We start from the raw sequence: 27,824 nt of genomic DNA on the forward strand, positions 1-27,824 counted from the left end.
ATGAAAGTAGGAATGTTAATTTATCTATACATTGACTGGTATTGAGGGGTTTTGTTTTATCCCGGCTAGTTCTTAAATTAACCCCAGTGAGTCACTACACATATTGTCTTCCCAGTTCTGAAGGAAAAAACCATAAGTAAATTAATACTAGTGTTTTCAATAGATTCTGGTTCACTTGTTTCAGTTACTAGTCTGCAGTTTATTCTTGGTGATAATCACGTAACCTAATTATTTATGAAACTAAATCGAAGTAAAGTTCAAGGCGAATAGTCAGTTTCAAATTAACACGTTATTTGATTTAACAATAATTATTAATAAATCAGTTCATTCACACAATCGCATTCAAAGGGATTCTTTGAATAGTATCTAATCTGGAATCCCGTCAATATCAGAGATACTAAACAATGTTCTGTCTCTTTCGATAAAAAGATTGTTCTCGTTTAATATCCATAAACTGTCACGAACTATGACTACTAGTCGCGTGAAGTAAAGTTTTTCCACTATCACAATACAAAGTCCGAATCTGTCCAAAAATCGTTAATTCCGTAAAATATTTAAATCTTCACATGAAGTGACAAAGTTACAGAGATTATTGATCACCTCCCCGTTCCTCTAACATGACAAAAGTTCTAATTCTGATCTGTAATTAATGCTTCCCAAAAAACAATCTCGTTTCGATTTATTCTTGCACCCTGATTTAATAAAGCTTCTATTGTTGCTTCCTAAAGCTGTTCATCCTAATTGACTTCGAACGGACTAGAGGATTGAGACTGGAGTATCATAATTGCATTGTATGTCTATTTACACTTTATTAAACGCTCTCTTTGGTCTTCAAGACCTATGTTCTGTGACTATTATAATATTGATTTTCTCATATATAAGAAAAACTAATAATTTAACCATTTCTATTGTTTTTTCCCCCTCCCATGCTTCCAAAATTTATGGTTAAATTCTTTTCTTTTTCTATTGTTTTTGTACTATAGATTTCTCTCTATCTGTCTCTATTTCTATTTCATAAATTACTACTCGTGGAGGAGCTTGGGACATTTTCTGAATTTATATTTTGAGGGCATGGGAGCTAATTTGGGAGCTATTTTGGTTTATTAACACCGAGAGGCATTGTAGGTGTTACACTTAGTAATGCATGCAGTCTCTTTTCTTTAGGGTCTATGTGGTATTTTACCACTTCACTTACATTTTGTGTCAACACAAAATGGTCTTTCTTTTCTTCTACCCGAGACCCTAAAAGTGCAGTAACAAACACTGAATCTTTACCTGTGAAATGACTGTGTTGATGGTTACATCACGGAAATGTGGACCAATCCTCTTTGCAGCAGCTGTCAAGAGGTCCATAGCATAGTACGTTGTTTCAGGTATCCAGTCAATGTACATCATACATGAACCAAACACATCTATAGAAAATTCATCCAATGCTTCTCTGCTGATTACCACATACTCGTCTACCTACAAATTGATTAGGAACAGTTTTAATATTAATGAGAGTTTTCACTTTGTGTCAAACATATCAACATACACTGAAGTACATATAGAGTGTTATTTATTTCATTAATTAATGTTCAAAGAACTACATCTTAACAGAAAACAGTATTGAACAAAATTACAGAATATAAAATGCGTCTGACTGGTGCTGATTGCTGAAAGAGAGAGAGAAATTTTGCAGACATACCATGTTTAAAATAAGGAACAAACTACATGAACCAGAGTAGAATCTTCTAACATGCATTTTCTTTCTGAATATCACACCATACAGCAACTTGATAACAAGTTATTTTATAACTTGTAGGACCAAATCAAAAGGGCATGAAAATTAAATTTCCATTCAGTGCTAAATTTTGTTCTGGCACTTGATGTGGTCATTCACATCTGTCAATTGGTGGTGTCAGTTTCACATAGCCAACAGGCGCATAGCTACCAATGACTGGTGAGAAATTAGATGTTGTACTTTGACTGCTGAAACTGAAAGCATCACATACTTTACACAGAATTTGTGGTTACGTAGAACCATTGCCATGACCAGAACATTGTAAAAATTTCAATCTCTTTGGAAGAATGTTGCTGTGACATACTAATCTAGCTGCAGCTGGAAGGTGCTGACAAACCTCTTTGCCTACCCACCACATGTTATGACAAACACTACCAACATTGCTGCACAAAACATTCACCCTACTCTGGACTTTTACAGACACTTTATGCAATTGTAAGAATGAAAAAATACTTCTCTCAATTTACTATCACATTGTTTTCATTCTAACAAGCTTATTTAATGATTAGATCACAACAAAATCTTTATAATATTGTCAGATAGTCTTTTGTCTTATGGAACACTCACCTTTCCCATTTGAATCAGTGGTGATGGATGGTTTAAGAGATAGTCTGTAGCTTGCTCCAAACCGGATGTATTCTTAAGTGCAACCACACAACGGTCTTCTGTGAATCCCATGTCCATCAGTTGTTTGAGATGGTCAAGATTAACACCCAATGCAGTATTAGTTACATTTTTTGCAGGAGCCTCAGATGTCGTGGGAGTTGGAGGTTTAGCTAACAAAGCTTTCTTCCTTGAGGCAATAGTTTCATTCAGCATTTCTTGATAAATTCTTTCCTGCAGTTTAAAAATGAGTCTTAGGGAAAATGAACCTTGTGCTAGGTTTAAAAGTAAATCATTAGTTTATTACTGTAATGATAATCAAACACATCTAAGGGGCAAAGGATGTTGCAAGTGCACATCACGCAACAAAAAATTTTTATAACACTCACCCCTCTGATAATGTGTCTCAATATAGCAAACATGGTTTCAGACATGCGAGTTCCATATGTCTTCAAAGGTTTTTTCCTCCACATCAGCATGACAGCCTGGTATGCATCCTGGAAAACCAGTGACATAGTGTTTTCAGTTGACTACATCTTTCCATGTGTGCTGAATTATTACATCAGGCTTTCATGAAGATACATTTATACATGGTGCTTTGGGAACTGATGTCATAACTGTAAAGTTTAAATTACTGCCTACAACTTTCAGATAAACTCATCCACATGAGCTACACCAATGATTAGAACATTGAGTCATTTGCTTATTTTGTCACAAATATAGTCTATCACCCTTTTAATTAAGGTGGGTAATACAATCAAATTATGTTGACATCTGCATGTCAAGGGCAACACTTGTCTACAACTAACTTCTATTACACAGATAGTAACCTATAGTCATAACACTACTATCTTTACCAAAAAGCTAATACATGACTTCACCACCACCACTCTCACTCACTCACTCATTAGTTCATTAATTAACTGTACCATTTCTTGTTGAAATAAACAGAACTATTTAAGGTTTCTATTACAAGACCGGTACTGAACTGATCCCAGACGAGAGCCATTGTCAGCTGGATTTCTTGTTTTTAAGATTGCTGACATGCTATGTTCTCACTGTCCCATTGCCAATATCAATCCCTATATCATCATTGCATCACACTGAAAATAACTGCACTAATGAAAGTACACTCTTTTAGGTTTTTTTATTCACTAAACCCTACCCTCAATTGTCTTCTCTCTATCTATACATAGCCTTGATTGGCAGACAACCTAAATCTGTCATATGCTTGATATTTTTTATGAATTACTCCCATGCCTTTCTTCATTCTGCATCTACAGTACTTCTGACTTTTACAGTAATGCTGCTTTAGTATAGTGCCCTCAATTCCTGCCAATTATGTCTCATTATATTTTCATCAAAGTGCACACAATGAAACAGGCTATGTATAGATAGAGAGAAGACAGTTGAGGGTAGGGTTTAGTGAATAAAAGAACCTAAAAGAGTGTACTTTCATTAGTGCAGTTATTTTCAGTGTGATGCAATGATGATATAGGGATTGGTATTGGCAATGGGACAGTGAGAACATAGCATGTCAGCAATCTTAAAAACAAGAAATCCAGCTGACAGTATAAGTTAACTATCTTATGAAACTTCCTGGCAGATTAAAACTGTGTGCCCGACCGAGACTTGAACTCGGGACCTTTGCCTTTCGCGGGCAAGTGCTCTACCATCTGAGCTACCGAAGCACGATTCACGCCCGGTCCTCACAGCTTTACTTCTGCCAGTATCTCGTCTCCTACATTCCAAACTTTACAGAAGCTCTCCTGTGAGCACTTGCCCGCAAAAGGCAAAGGTCCCGAGTTCGAGTCTCGGTCGGGCACACAGTTTTAATCTGCCAGGAAGTTTCATATCAGTGCACACTCCGCTGCAGAGTGAAAATCTCATTCTGTTAACTATCTTATGATTTTAAGAGGCAAATGGCTTATGGGCTAACAAGTGGACCACTGCCTACATCACTGATTTCATCCACATTTATGACATACGCAAGGCTTGGCCAGAAATTAATGTGACAAAAGTGGCAGTGCCAAATGGCAAAGGATTTAGAAACAATAGCATTTCTGGCTTGGGCTGGGCAAAGAACAAGCCATTTATACAAGTGTTGTTTCCAGGTAGTGGTTGGCACAGCAGAAAGAGTACACAACAGTAATCCAAGGGACACAGGTCCGAGTCCCTGTGTGGAAACATATATATTTTTTTAAATTTTTATGTTACACATCAAATAAACCTAAGTAATGTTGAATATATTTTATATATTAATATTTTCATTAAAGGAATGAAAAGAGAGAGCAAAGGAAAATTTGTGAATTCAAATAAATTTCCAGGAAGTAATTTAATATTTAACACATGCTGATTGTATTCATTGTAAAAAAGAGGGAAGCCGTCTTGCACACATTAGGAATGCCGCATTTTTACTATTGCAAGGTTGTTTTTATGTTTCTATACAAAAACAAAAGTGGTTTACGTTCATAAAAGGTTCTCTCTCTTCACACAGTTTGGCAGTGAACCACACGTAACACATCATTTTGCCTATAGTATTTGATGGCACTCAGCCACACTTATGCAATACTTTTTAAAAGAGTAAACTGCCATTTGACTGTTTATCGTCATATTTATCTTTTGTACTACCCATATTTTGACTTTTATGTCATTGCCAACCACAAAGCTAAAAGTTGTTAGGCCATTATTAAGTCGTATTTGGACTGCCTTAACAAATAAGATTTAATAATGGCTTAACAACTTTTAGGATTGTACTTGATAAGGACATAATAGCTGAAATAAGGGTAGTACAAAAGATGAATACAATAATACACAGTCAAATGGCAGTTTACTCTATTAAAAATAACTTTGCCTAATATTGGTGACTACACGGAATTTATTTTGATTAAGTCTTCTCAGAATGTGATTTACTCTGCTGATGAGATAAGGGCAGATCTGAAGCTTTTTGACCTAAATTCTTTAGTTAAAAATTAACAAAGATCACACAGTTGTCATATTGGTGCGCATTTGGGGGAATCACTTTAATACCACACAATGACAATCCATCTTGAAAAACCTTTTAATATAATTGTGGATTTGTTATTCTTCCTAATGAGCCAATCAATAGAAGAAATTTGTTCTCCTGCATATAGGGTTTCATCAATTAGGCATTATCTCAGTTTATCTGCAGTCTAAAAAATGTAAAATAGAAAATACAATTTCCACATAGGAACTTGATCCCATGACCCTCAGATTACCATTCTGTGCTCTTTCCACTGTGTCAACTGCTGCCTGAAAACTACGGTAAAGATATGGCTCATTCCAAGAGAGACTAATATAAACTGATAATATTATTATTTTATTTATTTATTTATTTATTTAAATAAGCAAAATTTTCTCTTTCTGGTAAGCGTGGTTTTATGTAGCACTTCCGCTAGTTTCTAGTCCACCTCTTCCATAAACGTGATGTTGCTGTGTGTGTCTGAACATACCAAGGTGATAAAAGATACCAAAAAATAATACTGACTATATGATTAGTATGATAGTATGCCTTTGATCAGCAGGTAATTGTTTTAAAGGACAGATTAAGATTTTGACATCATCTCTGTAACCCACAGGAGACAGCAATACGTTTGTCTTCATAATGGCTGTTAACTGACACTACTGCTCTCATCTAACTTTCAGTGCTACATCCAAAACCTATTAATCCCATAAAAACTTCTGGGATCATCCTTTGGAAGTGACATTCATCATTTCCCATCTTGGACACATTCAACATATGTGTCAACAAGACAATACCCTGCAAGGCATCTCTGTGCAATGGTCAACGACCTTGAAAACTATCACAGGCTTTTATACCTAATATCTTAGCCAAAAGTTTTAAGATGCAAATAGGACTGAACAATTTGGATATGAATGACTTCTAGTGAGGGCCTTTACTGATAATTATGTCACTTCAGTTTTATTTACAAGTGCAGGCACCCTTTTTGGTAGGCGATTCTCATTTTACAGTTTTAAAATGTAGCTGTCTATTTGATCAATAATGGTTTTATTACTTTGGCATGAGTCAAGTCCAATACACTCCTTCCATGGTTGACAATCATGGCTATAACACAGATGGATTTTACTCTTTTCTAAGCAGCCAATGTCCTTGTGCATCATTAAATAATTGTCAACCTCACTGCTAAGGGAATATTAGGGTTTAACATCCACTGAACATCAGGTCATAGACAAAAGCAACTTATTTTCAGATAAAGTCTGCGTCATGTATGAAAGCAGCTAAATGTTCAGCCTTTCTGTGCATCTACCTCGATTTACCACTGGCAGACAATAAGTTCATTCTCCTTGTGAGCAGCTAGCCCCAAGTTACAGCTAGATGGTGAGGATCTCTCTCCTGCATGCTGCACTGTTAACCATACATTGTGACAACCAAATTGTTCATTCAATTATCCATGTTATTTTGTTGTAGCAATGTATCTGTGGATGTATAACTGTAAATTCATTAGAGTGCTTTCCAAATATAGCAATAAACCTGGGGTGCTTCATAAGCAAGGAGCATTATTTACCACATTTATAACTTTCCCAAACTTTAATTTTAAAGCAGGACTCCTATTGCTCATGTTTAAAACTACAAGAATGGACTGCAGAAACATGTGGTGTCTGCAAGAGGACTACAGAGAGAATTGTAAACCAAAATATCAGAGATGTAGAAAACTCAGGAAAACATGGTTTTGTACAACCTGGAAAGCATTTAAATCACAAGAAACCTGTAAAACAAATGGATGTTTTTGACAATGATATTTTAAAGCAACCTGCATTTGAACTGTATATGAGTGGTGAATACCAGATATCACAAACACTTGTTACAATTATGCATAAGAAAATTGACTTCAAAGGAAGCACTTTGTCAATGCAAAGAATGTTGAAAGACATTTCTTTCATATATGTTTAATTCTTTAATTGAAAGAGGTGATACAGGTGCAGCACAAGCTGCTTCCCTCAGAGATGCACAATACATGAGGAGGAGGTAATTCAACAGTGTATTATCTTTATGAAATATGGGTGAATTAAAATCATTCTAGGAATACCTTCTGGATAAAGAGTTATGGTACTGGCAGTTCTGAGTGCTGCTCTTCTTCTGGTTTTGTTCCCGAGAGTAAACCTGTATCCAGGTGTAAGAAAAACAGCAGTGACTACCATTCACAAACGAATGCTATCAAGTTTAAAGACGTGGTTCACTGAACAATTCCTGTCATACCGTGCTTCGAAGTCTGTCATTATAATGTACCTAGCCAGTTATCATTTTGCTGTTGAAGAGAAAAAAAGAAACTGGATATTGTGTTCTGGCTTAAAAATAAAATGTTCCACTCATTATACACCAGACTCATGCAAACTCTTGCAGTATATTAATTTACACAAGTCACCCGACAGAACATAGAAACTTTACTTTCTTGCACATGAATGTGGGTAACACAGCTTTTCATTTACACACATATCTGTGTCCGTACAATATGACGGAACTAATTTGGACACGGGTTAAAGATTATGCAGAAGAAAAATAAAACATACATGATAACAGAAACTGAATCACTTGTGCATGATGTAATAGACAAAATTTCCCCTTCCACGTGGGCACACTGTGTGTGGCACACTGAAAAGCTATAGGAAGTAGACTTTGATAGGGAGGTGAAGACAGACATAAGCCTTGAACCAATCACCATAAATTTACAATCACATGGTTTGGAGACAGAACCAAATAGGAGTATTAAAACAGTAGACTTTGGAAAAAAAATACTTAAAATTGCTTGCTTTTAAAGACTCATGGCTTAAAAAACCTGTGTTTGTCAATCTATAAATTGTATACACAGTATGAGCACTTCCTAGCATTTACTGAGTAGTAGCTTCTAACCTATGAAGTATGCATACTATAATGCTCAACATATTGCCCAAAGGGAAGTTAAGCTTTTCCCAGCGTGTTGTACGCGCTAACAACAACAAATGAGGCTGGAGAAATTCATCATTCATCAAAAATTGGTATTTTAACAAGTAAACCCCTGTCATTTCCAAGGCATGAATTGGAAAATGCATTAAGAGGGGGTTTTCGAGATTGTCAGTCGGCATTCCTTTGAGTTGTTTGCAGAAGATTTGTTTGATTGTTCAGTGGATCATAAATGCGGTCTCTCACTGTAATATTGAAAGAATTAAACTCCCCGACAACGAAAAATATGACAACATCCTGACCATTTTTACGATAGTCTTTTGCAATACTCTTTGCTACCAGTAATTCTTTACACTTACCTACAGTCAAACACACCCACGTACAAGCATTACAATATTCTTGAAACATTCCATGAAGTAGAAATAGTTGTAAAGCAAACAACGATTTTGGCTTGTGTCTGAAGTTAATTTTGTTCAGTATTATAATTTTACTTAAAATGCAGTCCAAATTACAAAAAACAACAATTGTTGCAACCAGTTCCAATAATCTTTTAATTAGACAACCATCATTTTGAGAAAAATTGCACTAGAAATCTCCACAAAGCTGTGTCAGCTGTTCTCATTTTCTGTTATGTGGACTTGAGCTGTGGATGCAACATAGTCAAGACGAGAAGTAAGATTTCCCCTCATGTAGATGATAGGTGAGATCTGTTTTAAAATTTATTATTCCCCTAATAAATCTGAATGTACGATACAATGTACCATATGCATATGTACCTGATAGTTGTCTGAAGCAAATTAATTAGGTAATGCAGACTTAGTCTGCCTACTCTCTCCCACCAAGCGTGCACAGACTTCATCCCCTCCATGCTTCTCTATCGCCCCACCTCTATGCAGAGAAGTGCCTTACTACAAGATGTAGGCTACAACAGATTCCTGCCATCTGAATGTTTTACAAATCTGAAGGCAGGATCATCAGTGAAGTACAGCACACAGCACCGAGAGCTTTCATTATTAACACGGAAGTACAGACAGGACAGAACTGAAGTGAACTCATGGATAGAGAGTGCTGTTATTCATACAAATATTGAATATTCCAGAATATACAAATATAACAAACCTACGTTCAAAAACTTTCCAGAAATGATAAATACAAAATATCAAATAAATGCTGGAAATCGGGTTTGAATTGACGACCCGCAGCACACTATCTAATGATACTAACTTTTACACCACCCTGTATGCAGCACAGTTTGGGATATTGAAGAAACAGTGACCCACTGTTTCAGAAGTTTTCATTCAAGCTGACTACAGCACCCTGTACCTAGACATTGTCAATGGTGAACATTGGTAGCACTGGGAGGTGATCGGATTCTGATCATGTTTTGACATCCTGTTCACTGTGACTAACATCGAATGTAATTCCTCCCAACAAAGCTTTGTGATTGTCAAGCAGTTTTTCAGTTTCTTTGAATGATATGACCTGTCCCACTCCCCCCCCCCCCCCCCCCCCCCACACATCTATCTGCACCTCAAGACGGAGGGCACTAATGACGTGCCTATCCTTTTATCTGCTTGATGAAGGGTCATAATCCTCAATTTTGTATGAGGCATCTGTCAAGAGACTAAGGATGTGACACGGGCCACAGTAGCATTTTACTAACTTCTCTGATAGATCCACTTTCCCCACAGGGCTGTATCTCACCGGCCAGTGCTCGATGTTACAGCACTCTTAGTCTTTCTCCTGGGTTGCCAAGGTCCATATGCAAGCCAGCTGTCATGCTTCTTCAGTCCTAGTGATGAGGGGTTTGACATAGTAATCTGGAGTATTGTCCAGTTGAAACAGGAACAGCATACCCATTCTCATTTTTACCTTGTGATTGTGGAGCAGAGCAAGAAAAGTGTGAAGACTGTAACGTCTTACCTCAGCGTGTTTTATGTGAATGCCACGACAGGAAGTATTGTATCCCAATCTCTCTTCAACACAGACATTCAGTGCGTATCTGCCAATGTCTTATTGAAGCATTCTCTGAGGCCATGAGGCTATGTGTAGTAGGCTTTTGTTATCCTGTGGGTGATTTAGCAATGTCAAATTACAGCAATATTAGTCTTGAATGGAAAACACTACCAAAATCAGAAATAATCACTCAGGGTGCTCAATTTTTCAAAGTGATGTTTGTACAAGGAGGCTTGCAATTCACAGATCATTGGCAACTGGCACAGATTTAATGACAGCAAGATGAGTGAGAGAATCAGTGTTGACTATTATCCATCAAATCCAATTTGCCAATTTTGGGAACCTCCCAGAAGGGTCAGCTCCAATTTGGTGGAATGGCTCTTTTGTAGAGGGAATTCATGCTAGATGCCCTGAATGTAATTGCAGAATTTGCTTCTGTTGCTGGCATTCTTATAGTGCCTAACAGTGTCCAACAAATCGGTAGAGACGTGGCCAGCGATAGCTGCATTTAATTCTGTTTCAGGGTCTTCATGGATCCCAGGCAACCAGAAGTTGGAACATCACGGAGAAATTTCAGGATAGCTGGCCATAGACAAGCTGGAATGGCAAGCAATCATTTCTATCCTGTAGGATCACAGAAGTTCTTATACAATATTCTATTTATTAACTAGAATTCTTCTTTGGTTCCTTCCTCATTCTTCATGACTTTTCTGGTTCTCGGATACGTTCACTCTGTTCAGAAGCAACGTCATTCAATGTAGCAATAACTGAGTTTTCATCCATGCTGCTGTGTTCTGGGAAAGGATTCCTTGAATGGCAGTTGGGTCCTTGCATTTGTGTGTATTTTTGTGCACCACTGCAATGACGTATTCCTGAAGCCTCTGAGTCCATCTTGACAGTCAGTTCACAGCTGCTCCTTTAGGCTAGTCAGTCAGCACAGAGAGTGGTGGTCTGTCACAATGATGAATGGTTTTTAAAAAAAATTAGGCCAGAAATTGTTGATGGCTTAAAAAACTGCAAGGTGCTCTTTCTCAGTTGTGGAGAAGTTCCTCTCGAACTTTGAGAGTACTCTGGAGGTACAAGCTGTCACCTTTTCAGCACCTATCTGAATTTTCACTAGAACTACACCTATACCGTAACTGCTAACATCAGTGTTAACTTCCATCCCAGCATACATTTCTAGGAATGGAGATGCTGTTAGGATGTACTGAAGGCCAAGAAAGATCCTTCTTGCACCTCATTTCAGGAAAATTTGACATGTCCCTGCAAAAATACTTACAAGGGACATGCCTTGGTACAGAGGTCCTTTATGAAATGTCAGTAGCACATTTCAAGAAAACTTCCCACATTGCAAATGAGCCAAAGTGTCAGAAAATCTGACTGCTATTATACCCTCAACAGTTTTATTTCTTGGGCAACGAAGAGCTGCTTTTTTGAGTACATGTTGACACCTGCAGTCTGAATGCACTAAAACATGGTTCACAAGAAGCTTATACGTTCTTCAAATGGTTTTGCTACCTGGAAGACAGTTTTTCAAAGACACATTGTCCACTTGCAGTGTTGAAGCCAATTGTCCATTGTCTGCTCAAAAGTGGCTGGAGCATTACATAGATCAAATGCCGTAACTTTGAACTCGTATACACCATCAGGAATTATGAAGGCAATCTTTTCCTCTTCAGCCTACAAACAGTAGTCGCCAGTAGCCAGTCTGGAATGACCAGTGTTTTTTTCCTTTTCAAGCAGTCTGGGGTGTTAGCAAAGTGCAGCGACAGGTTGACACCTGTTTTCATGATTTTGTTCAGTCATAGGCAGCTGATGCAGAAACATCATGTGCCATGATGCTTCTTCTTCTTCTTCTTCTTCTTCTTCTTCTCCTTCTTCTTTTTCCTCAAAAGAAACAAATGAGAGGTACATGGACACACTGAAAGTTCAATAATGTAATTCTGCAGCATCTTCTCCATCTCCTCCCTGATTGTGCATTCTTCAGTATGTGACACCCTATACATGTGGTGGCTAATTGGTGGATGATCCTATGTTGATATGGTGTTCTACCACTGGCTGCTTGGTTTGTGCTTTCTGCACTCTAGATTTGAAAGTATCCGAAATTGTTGCAGAATGGCTAACATTTGCTGATTTTTATCTTCAGTCAGACCAGACCCTACTGGCAGTTCAATATTGTGAAATGTACATGTGTCCTGAACAACACTGTCATTGACTTAGAATGATCTGTAAGTGTCAATGAGTGAAAGTGAGCATTATACAGAAGGCATTTATCAGACAGGATGAAACTTGAACATAGCTTCAAACGATGCTGTCCAAATGAGGGACGGTTTTGCAAAACTTTTTCTCACATAATATAACTTGATTTTTATGTGTTTGTTAGCTGTGCCACTTCAACTTTATTATCACCTCTCATTTCAATACAGTGAAAAAAGTAACAGACTAAGGACATGTATTATGTACTTGGGTGCAATTATGCTGTCACCTCATCACATAACTAGCCCAAAATTAATCAGTTGTGACGTTTCGTTTTTTGCTGGTCCCATAAAGGACACTGAGTAAAAACAGATGTTACCATGGTGTCCACTTATGTAATTTTCTCAACCTACAACAAAAGAAACATTAGCATTGGCAACAGTACTAATGCTGCTACCTACTGTAAATCCAAACACTGTAGGTGAGGCCTGAATGCAGCCAGAGTAGCCCAGACTTGGAAACATGTATGTTTGATTCCTTCAGTTACTCCGCTGTGCTTGCAATGCCACTGCAATCATGTGCACTGAGCAGCACTGGTTTGTTTTGCCAGAGCAGCTCTGCTCAGAGCAACTCACTACTCTGGCTGTGCTGTGCCACTCTACTGTAATCACAGCCCAAGAAATATACTGATCCCACCATTCTCAGATGCTTTTTCATTTGGTTTCTCACGACTACCCAATTTCAATATGAATCAACACAGGTTATCGAAAGTCTATGACAGAGTATTTTGCTTTTGCACATTGAAGGCTGCACAAGAAGTATTCTCTGATTAGTGCATGCAGTGTGTACACTCCAAAGTTGGTTGCCATAGCATAGTCTCTGCAGTGCATAGAAACTCCTGCCACAAAGGACTTCATAGTTTGTAGTGACTATGGGCGGTTTTAGAAGGCATGTTTCAGAGCTACCCCAAAAACTTAACTGCTGACATTCCATTAACTTACATTTAATTGTAATGAATAGTACTAAGAACATCAAATTATCAATAAATATTCAATGTGTCAGTGCCTCAAAATGGCATACTTTCATAAACACTCAAATTAGAATACAAAAACAACCAAACATGAAAGTTCCGTAACTGCCAATACGACTTTTCAGTAAATTTCTTCCAACAAATTGTACCAAAAATGACATGATTTTGAGAGATCCACAATAATGATGATTTCTTGTGGCTTAATGGCCTGTTGCAAATCTTTCAACTGGACATCACTAAGACAACTTGTGCGCGCCCAATATATTCCAGTTATCTGACCAACAAAAGAGAACCTACAGTTTAATGTGTAATCCAAACTACCTGTTGTTTCTGGTGGCTCCTCACATCATTGAGAGGTGAAAGCCAGGTTAAAACACAAATTTAAAAATCTGCAATCTGATTAGGTTTTGATTTCACGTCCTTTTGGTTACCAGGGATGCACTTTACCACTAGGTAACCCGGTCCGACAAGAGATCCACAATGTGCTGGTGCTTTGTAACAGCATATATTCACAGAACATTGGACTCCAACCAAAAACAATGTAATCCAGTACGGCATTTCCCTGGCCTTTGTCAGGACAGCTTAAGGAAGTTGTAAGGTGCTTGACTTATTGGTAGTGCTTGCAACAAGAAGTATTTAAATTATGTAGTAACTACTGCTATCTTTCAGTTAAAAGTAATTATGAATTACTTAAATCACGAAATTATTCTTGGAATGATTGAGAGTATTATTTCTGTTTCTGTTTATCTTATTACCTGACAGTATTTCTGTAGTATATTTGGTTTTTATTCAATTTTTATGAATATTTCTTTAGCAATAATGGCCAGATATTTACTAAAAGGAAGTCTCAACATAAAACAGATTAACAGAATGAAAAGCACTAGCATACTGCATGAAGTTGTTGAAGTGTCAGTGAAAGTAGTATTCCATAAAGGTATTAGGGAGACAAAAATATTGCCGTGAGCTAATCTGCATACTGTCTGGCATAGCTTTTAGCAACACTAGCTATGTTTGTGTATTCTAGAAAATTCAATGTTTGTATAAATAGCATCACTCCACTCCAAAGTACAGTTTTTTCTGTTCTGTCTTTAGTTTGGTGTTCTTAAAAAACATGTTTTTCAGTGTTGTACTTCACTGATGACACTGCTTTTGAATTTGGAGTTGATTCTAGTTAGGACATAATGTTATTTGGTGGAGATGCCAAATTCTTCAAAATATCTACATCATCATGGCTCCAATCAGATAATGTAAGAGCTATCACCCACATGGACACTGTGTGGAATGCAAGCAGTACATCTCTCCCACAGTCCATATACTCTGAAGACCAGTGGATTCCAAACAGCATTAAATCAGCTGCACATCAGGCATCCATCACTGTTTCCCAGAGACTCTAGCCAGGATGTGATGAAGAGGCAAAAAGTGTTTGACCGAGTACAACAGATGTGACGATGTATGTTATGCAAATGTATATGTTTACTTTGATGATGGGGCCCAGCAGTGGTTTGACAAAAAACAGAGCAGCTGAAGAGGTAGGATAAATTCCTAACTAAATCAAAGAAAATGTTTTGTGACAACCAGCAGCAAGTCCGTTTAATGGAAGAACAACTGAAGAATAGAGCCTACCGTCATGGGGAAAAAACATAGTCCTACACACAGACTGTTTTGGCCTTATGCCATTTATGAATCAGAATATGATAGAAGCTGACAGAATCCCATACTTGATGAGAGGAAGTGCAGAAGACATGTAGAAAACTCTTCTGGTAAAAGATGTCACAGCTACAGAGTAATTCATGAAGTGCTGCTAGTAAATGCAACAGAAAAGGAGTTAGGTGAAAGAGTTATGAGCAACTGCCAAATGTGGTCTCCACAGTAGTTTTGGAAGACAACCATGACCTTGGCTCATGTGCTAGGTTTAAGAGAAGAGAGCATTTTATGGCAACCAGAACTGTCAGACAAGTAAGCAAAAGATGTTAGCCATGACGTCAATACCATACTGTCCTAATCCAAGAACACTTTAATTTAGTGCTCAAACTGTACACCCCCCCCCCCTTCCCACACACACACACACACACACACACACACACACACATATTAAAAGACAAGTACAAAACAATAAGCAATGTACAAGTGGCCACCAAGGCTTGGCACTCTGCCCTATATATTCACTAGTTCCAACAGGGGGCACAACCGGCAGCCTTTGCATGCCACTGCTGTCGTATTAGCAGGCCGAGTAGCCTCTAGTGGCCAAGTGAAGTACAAATTTCACACGTGAACTATGAAATGGTGCACACACAAAATTACGGCACCTGCCCCCCCTGTGAGAGGTCATATGGTAGAACAGACAATGCTAGTGTAGTGTCCGTTTCCAAGTCCTAGTTCAACCCCAAGGAAGGAGGTTGTGGCAAAGGCAGCAGAACAGGTGGTGCCAGCTCTGATGGGTGCGCCAGTGGCGGAGGCATTGGCTGCGACAGTGTGGAAACTAGGGTCCCACTGTGGTCCCCATAACCTAAGCAGAGCACCCATAGCAGTGGAGACAGTTGTGAAAACATTGGCAGTGGCAGCAGAGAAGATGAGGGTACTGGCCATGTTGTAGGAGACAGACGGGCAGACGGAGAACAGGGGTGGTGGTGAAGACATGCCCAGTGTGCAGCCGCCCACCCACGGCTCTACTCTACTTCGGCAGGCACCCATTTCGGCTGGTGACCAAAGCTGCAAGCTCAAACAGCTGTGCCAGGTTGGAAGCATTGTGGTGCTGGTGCCGGAGGATGGCTTGGTGTTGGACAAACCAGATGTAGCAGAGTCTTGGGCTGACGGCTGCACAACAACTCAGCCAGACTCATGTCTCTAACAGGGGTAAACCTATAAGAACTAAGGAACTGGTCAAGAGCTACTTCCAGTGACATACCAAAACGTATTTTTTCATCCGAGTCTTAAATGTTGCGACTAGTCATTCTGCTTCCCCATTCAACTGAAGATTGAAAGGAGGAGCCATGACATGACGAACACCACTTTCTTGTTTTTTTTTTACAAAAATCTTCCAATTCCTGGAATATGAACTGGAGGCCCATTGTCAGTAAGTAATGAATACAGAAGTATTTAGACTGAAATTTTTTTGGCAAAGTGGGAATTATTGTGTCTGCAGTAGCAAACAGACAATGCACTACATGTGGGACCTTAGAATAAGCATGAATTACAACAAGCCAGTAGAAATTCCAGAATGAGATTTTCGCTCTGCAGCAGAGTGCACACTGATATGAAACTTCCTGGCAGATTAAAACCATGTGCCAAACTGAGACTCAACTCAGGACCTTGAATTGAAGCTGTGAGGATGGGTCGTGAGTCGTACTTGGGTAGCTCAGACGGCAGGGGACTTGCCCACAAAAGGCAAGGTCCCGAGTTTGAGTCTCGGTCCATTACATGGTTTTGATCTGCTATGAAGTTTCAGCAGAAATTCGTTCCCAGGGCTGCTGTGGATCAGCAATGGTGACAAAGAAGCCTTATGGGTGGCACAGTGTGGGCAGGCTGCTACAACTAGCACTATTTTCCCCATCACTGCATGACCAGAAATCATGTCTGCGTGCTAATGCTTTTGTACATGACACACTAACCTCATGCCGATGGGCAGACAGGACTACAACCAGAGGAGTGGTGTCATCTATAGCTAAAAACAGCACTCCGTGCCAAACAAAGGCTATTTTGTAATGCACAATAATTTTCCAAAGGATCAGAAGCATCGCCTGGAGGTTTGTCCAGTCAGATGTGTTGCATGAAAGATACAACTTTACTGAAAATGGGGTACACAGCTACTGCAGCTGCCATTTTAGCGCTAGTAATAGGAAAGCCATCAACAACACGTCTACACGTGATAAGGCATCACCATCTGCATGTTGCACCTCAAGTCAAAAATGCACCTCATAAGTGTATCATGACAGAAAAGGGGTGCACCATTGTAATTTATGTGCGGCTTTCTCCAGCAAGGATGCTGAAGGGTTAAAAACAGACACCAGTGGTTTGTGGTCTGCGATCGAGTGAAACTTAGAAAACACACTTTTTTTTTCTTTTTCCAGCATACACAATCGCCAAAGCAGCTTCCTTTGTCTGAGAATAATGCTGTTCCGCTAAATTTAAGGATTTAGAGGTGTATGCAATAGGGCATTCAGAACCACCCACATACGTATGAACAAGGATGGTGCCAAGGTCTAATGGAGATGCGTTCATCACTAACACTAGTTGTTGGCCCAGCAGAAAAGTGACCAAACAAGGGGCTGACTGCAGCTTAGGTTTCAACAGCTCTAATGCTTGGTCACAAGGCAGGGACCAGTGGAAAGGAACACTTATACGTAATAACGCATGGAGTGGTTGTGCCACAGTAGCAGAATCCAGTATGAATTTATCGTAGTACGCAGTTTTGTCTAAAAATGACTAATTCCTCACCGGGCATGCTGTGTGGCAAATGGCAACAGCATCAATATGCTAGCACAATGGTTTAATGGAAGTACGTGACACTTCAAAACCCAAATAAATAATGATTACTTGAAAAAACTGTCTTCTTCAAAATGCACTTCAAGCCTGCAGGCCATAAAACAGAAAAAAGAGCAAGGTGGTTCTGAAAATGTTCCTCTGTAGAAGCAGCAACTGTAAATATGCCTCTGCCATGTCAATCTTTGAAAAGTAATGGCTCCTCTCCCAATAATTTTACTAACAGCTTGTCAGTGAGCAGAAAAGGATAGGTATCAATGACTGACAGAGCATTAACAGCTTTTTAAAAAAGAAAAAGAAAAAGAAAGGAAAAAAAAAAATCGCTGCACCTGGTAGGTTTTTTGACTATCACCAGTAGTGTTGACCATTCACTGGAAGAAACATGTCAAAATAATCAAGGGATTTAAGACACACTAATTCCATTTTTATTGGATACTGTGAAGTTACCAGTACTTTAAGAGGGCCAAGAAATAACGGGGGCAAAAAGACCGTTTCTTTGCAATGTGACCATGAAATTCTGTTGCACAACCCAATCCTGGAGAAAACGGGGGAAAATTTGGCACAGAGAGCATTAACTGTTGATATAAAACTTTATCAGAAACCAAATGCACTTCCTCATCATCAATGGAGTATCCAAACAGGTTCAATGTATAACTTGCTTTGAGACACTGTCATTGCAGACACACTGTTTATATCTATGTCTGTGCTGTCCTCACTCATGTTTGGAAAGGAATTACTTACAGAAGTTGTGTGTCATGTCTTATGGCACCTATTACACATTGCCCAGCACTTGGGACACACAACTGAAAATTATAGAATCTGTTCATGTTGAATGAAGCAGTATGGGCATGAAGGCAGCGGAGCACAGGGCTGTTGCTATTGTGACGCAGACTTATTGTCATCAACGCTTATTACCTACGTGACACAGACATCTGCTGGACTGCTCCAGTGGCATCTACAGTCCTTAGCAAACTGGCTGAAGGCTAGGAGAGGTGACAGTAACTGAGTTCTGAAACTACAGACCTGGCTTCCATCTGACTACCTGCAGCCCATGAAACTTCAAATGTCTGAGCTACGAAACTTCCTGGCAGATTAAAACTGTGTGCCCGACCGAGACTCGAACTCGGGACCTTTGCCTATCGCGGGCAAGCGCTCTACCAACTGAGCTACCGAAGCACGACTCACGCCCGGTACTCACAGCTTTACTTCTGCCAGGTCCCGAGTTCGAGTCTCGGTCGGGCACACAGTTTTAATCTGCCAGGAAGTTTCATATCAGCGCACACTCCGCTGCAGAGTGAAAATCTCATTCTGTCTGAGCTACGTTCTATACTTCCATAATCATAAGCTTTTTGCACTGTAAAGCTCACTTGTAAACTTCCCTATCCACAACAAAATGTACGATTGCATCACAAGCCATTCAATTGGTATAGTATTCTTTCTGAACATTTGTCACAAAATTACAATGACAGCTAAGTCCACATAGTTCTGCTGACCATGCCCTGTATTACTGTTTTGGCCACTTTTGGCAGCAGTAAAACTCAACTTGAGCAGCAATAATGTGAGTATATTTACAGTGATAGGTAGAAAGTAATTCACACACCCAACCAAAAGAGAGACTTGAAGGTGCTTGCAAGGGGGTGAGCTGATACAAATACTGATATATGCAAGGTGAAATCCATGACAAAAAAAGGGCCTTCTAAAGGTTTATGTCTATCCATTTTTGAGCAATTCATACACAGTCTTAACTGTTGGTTGTGAAACAGAATCGAGTAAGGTGCATCAATAGGCATCCGACAGATTATGACTGAATAGTTTGTCAAGAGTTGCTGTTGGTCTGACTCTCAGTGGTGGGTGATCAGCTTCCACCAGGAGGCTGTATGTAGAGCTCATATGGAAGGCTCCAGTCGCCAAGCTCATGGTACTGCCAACCCAGTCAGGATAAAATCAAAACTTCATAAAAACACAGAGGAACTATATTGTCTGTACTCCAGGAGGTGCTTCCAAGATATCAGAGTATTAAGGTTCCTCATGTAACATGTCTTGAGCTGGTGCACATGTAGTAGCAATGGTAACTTACTGCCAAAACATAATGTCTAAAAAAATTTGAAAGTTTCAATGACTTCAAGTAACTGGTTACTGGGGTGAATTCTGCACACAGATGTACAGCTGAATTGACAAAAGTGCGTGGCACAAGTTTTTGTGGGGAAACATTGATATCCATGATTCAGGGCCCAATTATGTACATTCTGTGCGGCCCTGTGAAGCTGGCACTTTGCAATGCACAATGATGGAGACCTGTAATACAGGCAAATGTTGACCACATACAGTGATGGTCAGATGGTGGGCCCCACTGCAGTCATGATTCCACAAACTGTGATGGCAATCTGGACCTGGAACTGTCAGAGGGATAGTAAATTCTGGATAAAACTAGGTAAACAGCCCTAGAAGCTCCACTTGTGCAATGTAAACAGGATGCGATGGCACCAGGTGGTATCACACGCCTTCTATAGATCATGGAACACAGTGATCAGTTGTTGGTGATGCATGAATGCCTTTCACACTACAAATTTAAGACGACTCATTAGTCTAATAAGCAGCAATGCCTGAAAGCTACAAAAAAATTACGATAAATGTTCTGTCTTCTAGACACAAAAACAGTTGTCAGTTGTTCATTTTTTTAAATAATTTGCACAACCTCTTCATTAGTGTTTTCAGTCAATAATTAGTCTACACTTTCAGGTATTTTCTCAATTTCAGGAGGGGCATAATGAAAGTCTCTCTCCATTGGGAGGGAACCGCCCTTTCACATTAAATACAACTGAAAACCTGAGGATGTGTTTTATGCTGTGGATGCTAAGCTGTTTAAGCATTTAATTGTGGATACTGTTAGGTCCACAGGCTGTGTCTCAACTGACTGCTACATCACTGCAGAACTCCTTTTCACTAAATGAAACATTGTATGTTTCAAAGCCTTGTGCACTGACACACAAGGAGTTTCCATCCACTGTGTGTTTCTGGGTCAGGAAAGCAGAATGGTAGTTACTGCATGCAGATACTTTTGCAAGGTGTACTGCAAAACATTAAGCAAAGACCACAGAATCAATATAGTTATTGCAATGCACAGGATGCCAGGAACCACTGTGGGTGGTGGGTGGCCACAGATGTGTCTGAGTGAAGTCCATACTTTAGACAATGGTGTGGGCTCTCATATACGGTACATATTGTTCCCGACAGTCCTGCTTTTTTTTATTCATGAAAAACCGTGCCTTCACTGGAAGCCTTTTGCATGCTATTAAATGTTCTGTAGAGGGATGGCACTTGTGTTGATTTGCCCACGACACAATCTGATAGCTCAGCTATTTCTCCAGACTATTACAGCAATGGTGTCAGTCAGGAGGAGGCTAAAGAACAGTGTATTGGTGCTATCATAGTGTGTACAGTTGTTTCAACATAACATATTGGACCAATCATTCTATATCCTCCTCTTTAATGGTTTCTGAAATGGCTCTGGAGGTGAAAGCTTGCCATTTGGGTTTCTGTCAGTGGGCAGTGTGATGCATGTCCCACTGGTCAATGGATCGAATACGAGAGTGTGATAGGAAAGTAGTTGCGGTTGCGGCGATTGCCATGGATGGGCCACAGAAGTAAGGGTGGGATGCTCAGGTGGTGGACTGTAATATCTTTGGCTGAGAATATCCCATGGTCCATGCTGAACTGTGTTACCAGATCCAGTGTTAAGGAGACAGACAAACCAGTTCTGAAGTTAATTGCTCTATTACACAGTACCTGCCAGAAAGAGTTTGGCTGCCCCACAGAGAATTGTAGACACTGGAGACCCCCAAGAGGAAGAAGTGAAGGCAACTGTTGTAATAGTTTCACCAGCTCATGATACAGTATAGATCTGTCTCGAAATAGGCAGATGTTACATACTGTTACCATAACTGATAGGTAAACACAACCAACCACAGCTTCTAATGCAATGGTGAGTGGCATCTGCTCACAGGAAGGTCAGATCAAATGAATGTGTAAAATGCCCTCTCAGCATTAATGTGATTTGTAATCTTTAGTAGTAGGGAATTGGGTTTTGCAGAACCAAATCTCCTGAATTGCTGTGACAACTGCAGAGAAAGTAGCCATTAATTGACAAGAGTATGGCCATGTGGTGATGGTGGCCATTAAATTTCTGCTGAAGAAATGTTAGATTGGGATATGAGAAGCAGCGGAGGTGAAATGGGAGTATGAATTACTTTGCCACTGTGGCTTACTCCACCTGAATGTGGGGTTTATTGGTATTCATAGGCTGGATCTCAAAGGGGCTGGCCAGCCTGCATGTGGTGCTTTGGCAGTTTCCCCACAGCCAACGAGGTAATGTGTACAACACACACACACACACACACACACACACACACACACACACACACACACACACACACACACAGAGAGAGAGAGAGAGAGAGAGAGAGAGAGAGAGAGAGAGAGAGAGAGAGAGACGGGGGGAATATCTTACCCTTTACTTTTACGTAGGCATTTATTAATACAGCAAATTTCTCTGATTATGCTTCCCACTTACCTTTTGAACTTCAAACAGAAATTTGGCTGGATCAAATCCCTCATCTGCAGGACCTTTGTATATGTGGGAGTATGGGGAGTCAAGGATACACTTTGTATTCACCATCTTTTCCAAAAGTAGAAGCCACGCATCAAGGAATTCACCAGTCCCCTCAGGTAACAAAGGATTTTCAAATGCAGTCTTGATGGGCAATTTGTCATTATCTGTAAGAGCTTTCCTGAATGACCTGTGAAATTACAAGATTAAAGCAGAGAAATTAGATTTTCATGTTAATCAATAATCTGATTAACAGAGCTAAATCTTATGTTCTCACTTGTGTTTTTTGTAACACATATTTAATTTTAAAGGTGATCATTGAAACTGTCTTTTTAGGAGGCAGTATCTAAATTCAAATTTATATTGTTTTTATCAATCTAAATGTTCTGCATTTTTGTCTTACTCTTCCTGGAGCATGTGTGCTGTTTTTAATAACATGAGCAGGTGCACAGCTTACTTTGTACACATGTAAAGAATAGCAGTCTTTGCGTTACCAAGGTAAACAGGTCTGAGCAAAATCACAGTTTAATCAAATTACGATAAAATAAAGTTGTTACTTAAGCTAAATCACTGTTTCACTAAACAGTTTTAAAATGAACATTCATTATATCACTCTGTTGTTGCATACAAGTGTTACCCCACAGTAATGACCCACCCTAAGCATTAAACAGTGCAGTTGTATCACATCCCAGCCAACCACTTACTTGATTGCTAATTCTCCCTTAGACAACTGCATCAATGTGGGATTGCACTCCCAGCTCAGTATCTGAGTCATTTTCTAGCAGGGATCATAAATTTTTTTCTCTCCTAACTCACAGTGTTAGCTGAAGCAATAACAAATGAATAGGTGCGGACTCACAATCGTCAAACAACAGTGGAATGGTACAAGACAATGTTGTTTCTGGTTGGCACACTTCATAAACAGGCACACCCACTCGAGGGTTAATGTCTTGTCTGTACATTTTGCTTTGATATCTTAGCATCACAACATAATTCACTATATTTCTTGCGGAACAGCACCAATTGCTAATTAATGAAAATGATTACACTGAAATTGAACTGAAGTTTTATTGAGTTATAAATACATAAATTAGATCTTGATTTCATACTATCTTTATTGTTTACTTTGACTTCTAGCTCAGTATGGTAAGAAACCATCTACACAATGTGTCTTTGGTCTCAATGTAGCTCCCTTACATAAAAAAGTGTAAAATTTTTTTCCTGTGGGTACTGCTTATACCCTGCCAACAATTTAACGTCTTGAGACAGCACTGCAGAAGGGACATGGGCAGTAAAAATATTTTCAGAAGTTAATTTTTAATTATAATGATAAGATGACAATTCTTGTGAAATATTTTCTACATTGTTATATTAAATTCTTAAGAGTCAGAACTACAGATGGTTTCAAAATGGGGTTAAATCAGCCTTGGGAGGTTCTCACTCAGGTCTAACTTCAGCTGAGATATCAAGCCAGTGCAGACACCACTGAATAAAGGGAGCTGTCAGTCACAACAATGAGGAAGCTTAGAATGTGTGTGTCTGCAGTTCACATTGTTGCGCAAAGCTACTCTTAAGTGAGGAATCTTGTTCTTGTGAATCTCATACCTTCACACTATGTCTCATATAAAAGATACTTCCAAAATTCAAAGACTGCATGCTTAACTTCATGAACAGAATGCTTACAGGAAACAAAATTGAGTTTTTCACCGGGAGTTCCACTTAAGGAAGAAAACTTTAAAGATGAAGTTTCCTCTGAAGCTGCAAAAGACAATCTGTTATGAAAAACTGATAGATTTCCTTCCCCCATAGAAGATGAATTGATATGCCTGGTACTCACACCTCTTTGAAAAATCACTGTGAAGTGGCATCGAGAACATTTCCATCTTAAGTTGCAGATGCATTCAAAATCATCTGTTCAAGGTGACACTCTAGAGTAACTGTTCCAACACAATGAGAACTCAACATTTTGGAAAAAAGTACTGCTTGATTAACTGTAGCATACATTGTAAGTCTTCCATTAGCATCTCTCCTCAAAATGACTGAGTTGATGCAACAAATAAAGAATCAGTTATGAGACCAATGATTTTGTGGCAAAGTTTTTTTGCATGCAAGGGATGAGAAAGGTATACCACTAGCAGAAATAATGTTGAAAAAATTGTTTGATGGCTGTTCTGAAGGATAAAGCTAGCTGAAGTCATTTTCAAATGAAAAATAAATGGTGGGTCTACCACAAAGCTTTCATGTTACCACTCATACATCAGAATCCTGAACTAAGGACTGCAGGACGAACAAACTATTGCAAAATGGAAGTTCACAGTTTGTAGTACTGTCCTACACACTGTCACGAATAAAATGAATATGAATGTACAATTCACTCAGATAGATGACATTGGTGTATTTCCCGAGTAGCGTGAAGTAGCACCTTTCATCCTGATAATAGTGGATACTGAAAATTGGAGTGAACAAGAGTTTTGAAAAAAAGAGCCAAACTGAGCCCCTACCATTTGACAGCCACTCAACAATCCACACTCCACTGGAGCAGTACTTTAGATTCACTTAAATTTTCTAATGGTATCACAGATAAACTGAAAAGGCTGAAGGTCATGCGCCCTCTGAGGTCAGATAACTACCACTGTACCTACTGACTGTTCATCAAACTCCTTTGACACAGTTTGAAAGCTAATGGTGATGCATTGGTTGACTCAACAGACATAAATCAGGATCAACTTATATCTTGTCTGTGAGGGACAACTGCAAATATACCAAACATATCCCTTTAACCAGTGGAAATATTCTCCAGGGAAACTATCACTAGTGGCTTGAACTGAACTCTGGTCACCACTTTGACACAGCTTGATTGGTTGGTTGGTTGGTTTAAACGAGGGGAGAAGAGACCAAACTATGAGGTTATCGGTCCCTTGTTCCTAATAAAACTATGCAACAAGTGTGAGAATAAAACAGACGAGACATATAACACAAAATGGAAAGTAAGGAAAAACCATAAGAATGAAGGAAAGGCAACAAGCACTAAAAGGAACAAAAGAGGACAAGAAAACAACACAGAGGCACTAGAAACAGAAGAGAGTAAAACAAGAAAGCAGATTAAAGTGGCTGGCCGACCATAAGAATAAAAAGGAAAAGACAGCCACTCTGTAACACAATAAAACCTCCACCATAAAAGCACTAGGGTGGAGGACACAGAGGGACAAAGGAAATGCACTAAAACTTTGATCAAAAGATAAAACCCACCCTCACGAACGAAACGTAAAACTAAATCAGCCAATGAGGCGTTGTCAGATAAAATGAGTGGCAACGAGTCTGGAAACCCAAAATTTCATCACTGGGCAGTCAAAGTGGGACAGTGCACCACAATGTGGGCCACTGTCAACCAGGCACCGCACTGACACTGAGGTGGGTCTTCACGGCGCAGGAGGTAACGTGGGTCACCCACGCGTGGCCAATGCGGAGCTGGCAGAGGACAACTAACTCCCTGTGAAAGGCCCGCATGGAACACTTCCACACATTTGCATTCTCCTTAATGACACACAGTTTGTTGTCAGTACTGTTATGCCATTCCATCTCCCAAAGCCAAAAAACCCTGCAGCGTAAGACAGAAAGCAGGTCAGGTTCAGAGATACCCATCTCCAGAAGCAGTTTCTGTCTAGCCTGTTACACCAGCCTGTCTACAAGTTCATTGCCTGAGATGCCAACTGAATGACGGAGACGGGACCAGTCCAGGACATACATGGACTCCTGGATGGACATCACCAAAGGATGGCAAGGGTAGCACTGGTCAATAGTTGCAGGCTGCTCAATGAGTCAGTACACAAAAGAAACAATTCCTCAGGGCATGAACATATACACTTAAGTGCACGAGATATGGCCACCAGCCCTGCAGTGAATACACTGCAGCCATCGGGCAAGGAATGCTGTTCAATACGGCCTCTGTGGACAAATGCATAGCCAACATTACCATCTGACCTCGGACCCCAGTGGAGATGCCGGACGAAATGTACACCTTGCTGCTCTAAATTGGCATGCAGCTCATCATCAGGCTGCTAAAGAAGCTCCCTGTGAAGTAAGATACCCTGGACCATATTTAAGCTCTTATGGGGTGTGATGGTTACAGAAACAGCCCCCAACTTATCACAAGGGAGTTACGTCTGTGACTGGGCAGAGGATGTGGTTTTGTTCAAGACTGACCCAGATCTCATTTTGGACAATCCCTCAACCTCCCCAAACTTTTCCTCTAAATGCTGAACAAAAAACTGAGGCTTCATCATCATGAAAGACTCCGCATCAGCCCTCGAACATACAAGGTACCGGAACAAATAAGATCTGCTGCCATCCTTAGCCTGACATTCCTCCCATGGTGTGGCCAGGGAGGGTAACGATTTGGGGTTGTACTTATGTGCGTTGAATTGAGCTTGTGAACACTTAGAGACTGCTGGCGTTTCACCACCAGCAAGAGATGATGACTATGCTTCATCGCATGTCATCTGCCTTGATGCCACCCACTCTGACCAAGGGCCCTCCACACGTGTGCAACCCAGCCACAGCAAAGGCCACCTGGCAGGATGACCATTGCCGGGAGTTCCGATGCCCCAGGGAGATAGGCATCTATCCCTTGGCACATGAGGGGAATTAACGGCACAGGCATCAGCCGGATGATCCCTGTGCGGTCAGGGGGCTACAACCAACAGGGTACATGGTGGCCCCACCTCAACGGACTGGCTACAGCACTGGATAATCAGGTGCAAAGAAGTCCATGGTCATTGTCAACGCAGAAAGCAACACTGCATAGTGGATGGTGGAAAATGCACTCAGGAAGGTGTCCTCACCCAAGAGATGGAGAATGAGTGGGACTGAAACGAGACGATGAGAAAGTGGGCTTAGACCTCAATGCATGATGGACACTATGCACCATGTAAGCCCCCTTCCCCAATTGGCTTGCTCTTCAGGAAAATTTCGAAGAATGGAGGTCAAACCACCACATAAAGGCCAAAATGTGTGAAACACTTAGTCGCCTCCTACGACAGGCAGGAATATCTCGGGCCTATTCTTACCCCCAGACCCGCATGGGGATGACAAACTTTCACACAGTCATTAGTGTGTAACCATCTACTGTACAGCTGAAATGTTTTTAATGCTTCTCTGTATATCTAAATATTTTTTCCTTAAATGAGAGGTTTTCTCTAAATAACAGTGAACTCACTCACACTGAAGGAGTGACAAGAACATAATTTGGAAC

General features: G+C 39.9%; 1 protein-coding gene across 1 annotated transcript in view; it reads right to left on the reverse strand.

The window, feature by feature from the left end:
* LOC126248719 (E3 ubiquitin-protein ligase HUWE1-like) overlaps positions 1 to 27,824 on the reverse strand; it is a 454,581-nt gene that overhangs the window by 223,016 nt on the left and 203,741 nt on the right. Inside the window, exons 19-22 of the mRNA XM_049950025.1 lie at positions 22,538 to 22,763; positions 2,776 to 2,883; positions 2,351 to 2,620; positions 1,276 to 1,464 (exon numbers count right to left, since the gene is read on the reverse strand). Of these exons, the coding sequence (XP_049805982.1) occupies positions 1,276 to 1,464; positions 2,351 to 2,620; positions 2,776 to 2,883; positions 22,538 to 22,763 (793 nt within the window). The remainder of the gene's footprint in view (positions 1 to 1,275; positions 1,465 to 2,350; positions 2,621 to 2,775; positions 2,884 to 22,537; positions 22,764 to 27,824) is intronic.

Source organism: Schistocerca nitens, chromosome 3 (genome assembly GCF_023898315.1).
Source record: "Schistocerca nitens isolate TAMUIC-IGC-003100 chromosome 3, iqSchNite1.1, whole genome shotgun sequence".
NCBI lineage: Eukaryota > Metazoa > Arthropoda > Insecta > Orthoptera > Acrididae > Schistocerca > Schistocerca nitens.